This window comes from Mus caroli, chromosome 8 (genome assembly GCF_900094665.2).
Source record: "Mus caroli chromosome 8, CAROLI_EIJ_v1.1, whole genome shotgun sequence".
NCBI lineage: Eukaryota > Metazoa > Chordata > Mammalia > Rodentia > Muridae > Mus > Mus caroli.
In genome coordinates, this window is record NC_034577.1 from 114,529,961 (window position 1) to 114,538,418 (window position 8,458).

General features: G+C 46.9%; 1 protein-coding gene across 1 annotated transcript in view; it reads left to right on the forward strand.

Moving 5' to 3' along the window:
• Positions 1 to 8,458, forward strand: part of Spire2 (spire type actin nucleation factor 2) — a 38,067-nt gene that overhangs the window by 27,836 nt on the left and 1,773 nt on the right. Inside the window, exons 10-13 of the mRNA XM_021170336.1 lie at positions 932 to 1,047; positions 2,608 to 2,742; positions 2,913 to 2,980; positions 6,631 to 6,658. Of these exons, the coding sequence (XP_021025995.1) occupies positions 932 to 1,047; positions 2,608 to 2,742; positions 2,913 to 2,980; positions 6,631 to 6,658 (347 nt within the window). The remainder of the gene's footprint in view (positions 1 to 931; positions 1,048 to 2,607; positions 2,743 to 2,912; positions 2,981 to 6,630; positions 6,659 to 8,458) is intronic.

Below are 8,458 nucleotides of genomic sequence, written 5' to 3' on the forward strand. Positions count from 1 at the left end.
TTGTAGACCAGGCTGGCCTCGAACTCAGAAATCCGCCTGCCTCTGCCTCCCGAGTGCTGGGATTAAAGGCGTGCGCCACCACGCCCGGCTGCAAAACATTTTCTAAAGCACTTGAACCCTTGGGGGATGGAGAGATGGCTTTCCTATTGAGGCACAGTCACCAGCCCCTGTCCCCACCAGAGGGCTTAAGCTAGAAGCAGAGGTGCTGGCCCGGTTGCACGGGGTTAGTCCTGTCAGTTAGTGGCTGGACTCGCCCAGGAGTGGTCAGTGTTAGAAATGGAGTCCCGAGAACATGAACAAACAACCCAGAGGATTTTGGCACGGCCACAAGTTTCAGTTTAGTAGAAGTGTGCGTAGCCATTTCAAGTCAGGCAGTGACACCCAGTGAGTCACTTTCATCTCTAAAGGAGTCCCGTGTCTCCGAGAGGTTAGAGCTCAGCCTCATGCTCTTACATGACTGGCTAATGTTCAGCCACCATTGATCAGCAGAACCCAGTGTTCATTCAGCACCGCGTGCAACTTGCTGCACATATTTTGACACCAGGAAGTGAAAACTCTGGAGGAATGTGAGTTTTTCATGTGGCTTCCGTACAAAATTTTAAGATTAATTTTAAAGCTTTTTTATCTTACATGTATGGGTATTTCATTAGTATGTCTGTGTACCGTGTGTATGTATGTGTGCCTGGTACCTGCTGAGGTCAGAGGAGGGTGTTGGATCTCCTGGATCCAACACCATGTTGTGATTCACCGTGTAGGTGTCGGGAACTGAACCCTGGCCCTCCGCAAGAACCACTGAGCCAGCTCTCCAGCTCTCTGCTCGACTTTTAGCTTGCTGGCCATCCCCGACTGGGACGCGCACGCTGTCCCCATTGTCCACTTGGCACAGCACCTCCTGCCAGGTGGTATTCACGGGCCTGTGTTCTCTCTCCAGGTTTCTGTCCTGTGAGCGGCCAGTCCCAGCCTCTCCCCAGCTCTGCCTTGCCCAGCAGCTTGAGCTCAGTGGGTGAACCTGAGGCTTCTTCACCAGATACCAGACACCTGTGGCTGGTAAGTGACAGGGCAGGTTGCTTGGGTGGCCTCTTCAGCATCAACTTCATCCTTTCTTTGTGCTCAAGAGGAGGAGATAGATGTACAGCATCCCTCCCATGTGGCTGGGTTCCCTAGGGTCTGGTCCCTGGTGCTGGTGAGATTGTTCTTTGCTGCCACTTGCTGGTACACATTGGTACTGCAGCAACTGCAGAGACTTGGCTAAAGCGGTTTGTTTTAATTCTAGCGGGATCAGGATAGACAATGAACCCTGAACTTTTGGACTTGGGGTCAGAACAGTCTTTCAGGGAGTGTGCTGTTGGCTGGGACTTTGACATGCTGGGTCCCGTGAGTTTTGTGTTGTTTGTATGAAGAACTAATAGTTACTGCTGCCCGAACGAGGTAGCGGGTAAACAACCAGAAGAGAGCATCAGACCTCGTTACAGGTGGTTGTGAGCCACCATGTGATTGCTGGGATTTGAACTCAGGACCTTCCAGAAGAGCAGTCAGTGCTCTTACCTGCTGAGCCATCTCACCAGCCCTGTGTAGCCATTTCTTAATGGCTACAAAGTTAAGGCCCATTTCTTGTTCAAGGAAGAGAAGAGCATGCTTTAAAATTCCATGAGTCCCATAGTGGCTTTTCAGTGCTGAGATCTCAAAAAGCACTTTCTGAAAGGCAGGCTATCAAAATCAGAAGAACCTGCCGGAGGCCCTGAGAGGTGGCTGCTAATCTCTCTGCATTTGATGGGGAGCTCCCGGCCATAAATACCAAAGCTGGAAGTCCTGATGCCTCGGACGGGGCGGGGCATGAGAAACTCCTTTTGCTGTTCCAGGACTAACAAGCCCTGTGCAGGGTTACCCACTGCACATCCGAGGAAAAACATCCAATTTCCTCCCTTGTGGCGGCACCCTGTATGCCGGTCCCCACCCTACCTCCGTGAACAACAGCTAGCATTTTGAGTTGTGTGTGCCATGTTGAGAACAGTATGTTGTATTGCCTCAAGGGAGCTGAAACAACCCCATTTTACAGAAAAAGTAGGCTTGGAAGATCTACTGATGAGGGGCTGGAGAGATGGCTCAGTGGTTAAGAGCACCGAGTGCTCTTCCAAAGGTCCTGAGTTCAATTCCTAGCAACCACATGGTGGCTCACAACCATCTGTAATGGGGTCTGGTGCCCTCTTCTGGTGTGTCTGAAGACAGCTACAGTGTACTCATATACATAAAATAAACCTTTTTTAAAAAAATAAAGAAGGAAAGAAAGAAAGAAAGAAAAGAAAAGAAAAGAAAAGAAAAGAAAAGAAAAGAAAAGAAAAGATTCAGTGATGGAGGCCCCCCGAGAGAAAGGTGGAGTGTGTATTTCCCAGCAGGATGGAGTTTCAGTGTGGATGGAGTTAATGAGGACAAGGATGGAGTCCCAGGGCCATGGGATTGGAGAACCTTACAGTAGCAGGGCCTCCTTGAGGCAGATCCAGCCCCCAGCAGTGAATGAGCTGACACCCATGCTTTAGTAAGGACTGAGACCAGGTTAACCGTGGGGTCCCCAGGGCGTTGAGCAAGCAGGACCCTACCCCTCACCCACAGGAGTTCAGCCACCCTGTGGAGAGCCTGGCTCTGACTGTGGAAGAGGTGGTGGACGTGCGCAGGGTGCTGGTGAAGGCAGAGATGGAGAGGTTTCTGCAGGACAAGGAGCTCTTCAGCAGCCTGAAGAGGGGGAAGGTAAGACTCTCGGATGCCCTGGGCGCAGGGCAGGGGCCGACCCGAACCACGGAGAGTCTCGTGAGTCTCGCTCGCGCTTGGGTAGACGCCCCAAGGCAGTTACGTGTTGGGACTGGGCCTGGCTCCTGGGGCTTCACACAGCCGGGCTCTAACGTGGCCTCTCCCTACAGATTTGCTGCTGCTGCCGAGCCAAGTTTCCCCTGTTTTCCTGGCCACCTACCTGTCTCTTCTGCAAGAGGTGAGCTTCTGTCAGCAGACGGTCTAACCAGGGCATGATCCACCACATCCAGCCGATTCAGTGTTTTCTTCTCTCTGCCTCTGTCTCTGTGTCTCTGTCTCTCTCTGAGACAGGGTCTTACTGTGTACCCCAGACTGGCCTCAAACATGATCTGCCTGCTTCAGTTTCTTGAGTCTCAGGGACTATAGGTGAGTGCCACCATGCCTCATTTAGGTTACATTTATTTTGATTTGTTTGCTTGGTTTTGTTTGTTTTATTTTGTTTTGAGACTGTTTCACTATGTAGCCTTGGCTGGCCTAAAATTCACTATGTAGGCCAGGGTAGCAACCCATAGAGGTCTGCCTGCTTTTGCCTCCAAAGAACTGGGATTAAAGGCCTGTGCCACCAAACTGGCTTAGGTTAGATTAGTGAAGGGACATCCATGTTTAGCCAAAATGAGGTAACAGCCACTTTCTAGTTGAAACAAGCCCAAAAAATCAAACAGAGTATAAAACAATAAGCTTTAAGACTGGGTATCAGGTAACAGTAAGAAGCTGACGGGGAGCTTGTGCCAGCCTGGGGATGTTTGTCGTCATCAGTTGGACCTGGGGTAGGAGGCTAGGGCAGCTGGAGATCTTAGAAAAGGAGTGGGAGGGGGCTGGTGAGATGGCTCAGTGGGTAAGAGCACCCGACTGCTCTTCCGAAGGTCCAGAGTTCAAATCCCAGCAACCACATGGTGGCTCACAACCATCCGTAATGAGATCTGGCGCCCTCTTCTGGAGTGTCTGAAGACAGCTACAGTGTACTTACATATAATAAATAAATAAATCTTTAAAAAAAAAAACAAAAAAGAAAAGGAGTGGGAGAGGAGAGAGCAACACAGACAAACCTGGAGATCTTCCTCTGAGATGTACGTGTGCACAGAGCAGTCACATGCTCGTAATCCCAGTATTCCAAACACTGAAACAGGGGGATCATGAATTTGAGGCTGGCCTGAAGAAAAATAATACTTATTTAATAACTCTACTACTTCAAAAGAAAGCAAAAAAATGAAAAAAAAGGAGCAAATATATGTGTAAAAAATAGCAAGATGATAAACATAAACACAATTCTGTCCAACTACTACATTAACTGTAAATGGCCTAAATAACCCAATTAAAATGTAGACTATGCTGGCATAGCTAACCTGCCACCTGTCAACTTGCTGTGGAAAATAGCTATGAATGAAACACAACACACAAAAAAATTTACATTATAAAGTAGAGCTTTTATTGTTTTAACTGAAGTGTAAACTTTGTAGATGGCCATGTCAATAGGTTGAACGTGGGACCTGGAGAGATGTGTCAATGGTTAAGAGCTCACACTGCTTTTGCAGAGGATCTGGGTTTGATGCCTGGCTCTCACAAGGCCACTATCAACTGTCCCAGGGCATCACTTGACCTCTGCAAGCACTGCATGTTGTGCACAGACATACATGCAGGCAAACACCCATACACATAAAATAAAAATAAAGGTTAAAATTTTTTTAAAAGTTTGGACATGCCTGAGTTGTACACTTCTGAGTTTGAATAAAAAAGCAAGACCTAGGGGCTGGGGAGATGGCTCAGTGGGTAAGAGCACCCGACTGCTCTTCCAAAGGTCCGGAGTTCAAATCCCAGCAACCACATGGTGGCTCACAACCATCCGTAACGAGATCTGACTCCCTCTTCTGGAGTGTCTGAAGACAGCTACAGTGTACTTACATATAATAATAAATAAATCTTTAAAAAAAAAAAAAGCAAGACCCAGAGCTAAGATAAAGTGGCTCATAACTGGAACCCTGGAACCCTGGAACTCAGGAATCTGGGACAGAAAAATTGACAAGAATCTGAGACCAAATCCTGTCTCCAAAAAAACCAAAGACAATGAAGAAAGTAGATTTTAGAGCCAAGACTATTTCCAGTGATAAAGCAGTTCGTTCCCTAAGAAAGAATCACAATCTATATCATTAATAATCATAACAGATTCCAGGTGCAAGCAGCAAAAATGATGCCGCCCCAAGGAAAAGTGAGCACTCGTTCACATTTAGTGATGTCAGCACTTCTCACTCAAAGATCAATAAAACCAATAGACAGCAACGGAAGGAAACAGGAGACCTGGACAGCGGGTGCTTGAAAATGTTCCACCCGACAGCGCTGAGTGCACACTTTTTGTGGACTGTACGTGGGGCGTTTACCAAGGTTACTATCTTGGGCCACAAAGTGTGTGTCAGTATTTAGTTCAAGCTGAGCATGGTGACACACACCTGGAGCCTGAGCACTTGGGAGATGAAGGAGGGAGGATCGGGGATTCAAGGTCACTCTTGGCTATACTTTTGAGTTTGAGGCCTCCAAGCTTGAGACGCTGTCTTTTTAAAGGGTAAGCAGGGGTGCTGGAGAGATGACTCAGCAGTTAAGAGTACTTGCTGCTCTTAAAGGACCCTGGTTTGAATCCCAGTACCCACACAGTGACTCACAACCCTTCAGAACTCCAGTTCCAAGGGATCTGGTGGCCTCCTTCTGACCTCTACAGACACCAGGCAAACATGCGATACACATACACACATGTAGGCAAAACACTCATACACATACAATTAAATAAATAAATCTTTAAAGCTTACAGTTGGGTGGTGATGGTTCACACCTTAAACCCTAGCACTAGGGAGGCAGAGGCAGCAGATCCCTGAGTTCGAGGCCAGCCTGGTCTACAGAGTGAGTTCAGGACAGCCAGGGATACACAGAGAAACCCAATCTCGAAAAACTGGGGGGGGGGGGGAACAAAACCCAAAATGCCAAACCCTGCAATAATCAATTCATACAAAATATGTTCTGTGACTACAATGAAATTAAATTAGGTTAACTCAGGGATTTCCCCTCCCACATCTTCAGTCTGGATATTTAACCTAGGGCGAGGGCTTTATGCATAGTAGACAAGCACTCTCTTGAGCCGCACTCCCAGCCCCAACCTAGGGATTTATTGATGGGAAATTATATTATAGGGCATCCTTCCCAGGGACCATGGTCCATTGTTTTGAAAAGGAATTTTGACAACCTTCATTAATATGGAGAAGAGCCCAGGGTACATTTATAGAATAGTTTCTTTGTATGTCATTGTAATGGATCACATATGTTTTATTGGTATATACCTAAAGCAGTCTGAAGGCTGGATCTTACAGAATGCTTATCTAAATTTAGGGTTGACTTTTTACAAGAAGGAATTTGTTATCTTTTTAATGAGGAACAGGGCCTTGCTATGTAGCTCAGGATAGCTTCGAACTCACAACCCTCTTGCCTCAGTGCTGGAATCAGAGGTCTGTGTCACTGCGCCTTGCAGGCATTTACTTCAGAAGTTGAATATGGGAATTTTTTAAAAATACTAAATGCTGTATAAAATTGGACATTGTACTTGAAGCCTTTCTACTTAGATGGTGCTTCTATGGTGAAAGGCACCAGAAATACTTGAGGCCAGAGAGTCCCGAGAGGGATGAGGGACAGAGGGAGATGAATGTCCCCAGGGAGATGAAAGGGAAGCGCTGGTGCCTGGGCTCTGGCTGAAGTGATGGTGGCTGACTTGGACATGAGGGGAGGATGAAGAGGTTTCTCCTCTTCACACTTCCTTACCACTGACATAGTTTTTTTCTCTATTCCTTCCAGAGCTGTGTGCACTTCCTGTAGCGTAAAGGTGAGGATTTGGGGGAACCTTTCTGGTCTTGGTGAGGTAGGATGGGACACCAATTGGATGTGTTGGGCGACCCCCGCCCCCTGCCCCACGAGGCCCTTCATCCAGTCCCTTCTAAGAAGGAATCCGCTCTTATTCTTTTCCAAGACTGCAACTAGAGTGCTGGCTTGTTTTGATTGTAAGATAGTCTCTCATAAAGTCTGGGGTGACCTTAAACTCTCTCGACTTTGAACTTCCGTTCCTCTTGTCTCTGCCTCCTGAACCACACACCTGCCCCAAGACTGTATAGGTGTGTGTGTGTCTATGTGTGCGTGTGTGTGTCTGTGTGTGTATCTATGTGTTTGTCTATGTGTGTGTGTGTCTGTGTGTGTCTGTGTGTGTGTATGTGTGTATGTGTGGTGTGTGTGTGTCTCTGTGTGTGTGTCTATGTGTGTGTGTCTCTGTGTGTGTGTGTCTATGTGTGTGTGTGTCTGTGTGTCTATGTGTGTGTGTCTATGTGTGTGTCTGTGTGTGTGGTGTGTGTCTGTGTGTATGTGTGTGCGTATGTGTGTCTGTGTCTGTCTGTGTCTGTGTGTGTCTGTGTGTGTGTATGTGTGTGTATGTGTGTGTCTATGTGTGTGTGTGTGTGTGTCTATGTGTGTGTGTGTCTGTGTGTGTGTGTGTCTGTGTGTGTGTGTCTGTGTGTGTGTATGTGTGTGTGTGTCTATGTGTGTGTGTGTCTATGTGTGTGTGTGCCTTTTAGGCAGGGTCTCACTATATAACCCTGGATGAGCTGAAACTCACTATGCCTGGCCAAGACTACAATTTTTTAAAACCTTTAATCTTAAAACCTTCAAAGGTCGTATTTTTATTTTATTTTATATTTTTGAGACAAGGTCTTCCTGTGTATAGCACTGGCTGGCCTGGAGCTGGCTATGTAGACCAAGCTAGCTTTGAACTCAGAAATCTGCCTGCCTCTGCCTCTTGAGTGCTGGGATTATAGGTGTGTGCCACCTTGCCCAGTCCTCGTAAGTAGTCTTAAAATTCACTACGGTGCCAGAGAGACGCCCACAGAGTAAAGCACGTGCTGCTGTGACAGAGGGCCTGGATTTGGCTCTCAGAACTTACATGACAGCTAACAAGTTTGTAACTCCAGTTCCAGAAGATCTGACACCCTCTTCTGTCTTCCAAGGACACTGCATGTACATAGTGCATAACAGGCAGAACTCACATATGCAGAAAGGAAAACAAATAAGCAAAAACATTAAGCATCATGCGAGTAGGCTGGAGGCACCGTTTTTCTCTCCCCTTCTAAAAATTCTTCAATAAGACCAGGCTGCATTTAGATCCATGCCTCTGCGCAGAGGTAATGGACAGAAACCCTTGGAAGTGTTGACCGCTGTGCCACAGCTGAGAAAGAAGAACCGACTTCTGCAAAGTCTTTATTTTTTTTTAAATGTTTCTTTTTTTTTCTTTTTAATTTTATTTATTTAATGTCTGAGTGCTCTGCTGCATATGCATCCGCCTGCCTGAAGAGGGCGTCAGATCCCTCTATAGATGGTTGTGAGCCACCTTGTGGTTGCTGGGAATTGAACGCAGGACCCCTGGAAGAGCAGCCGCTGAGCCATCTCACCATCCATCTTTATATCTGTCCCTGGACCACAGGAACACATCATCCTTGTCATGTGAAATAATGATAGCGTTCAGAACCGAAAATCACACCCTTTGTGGTATAAAAAGATACAGTTCCAAATATATATATATGTGTGTGTGTGTGTGTCTGTGTGTGTGTGTGTCTGTGTGTCTGTGTGTATATATATATAT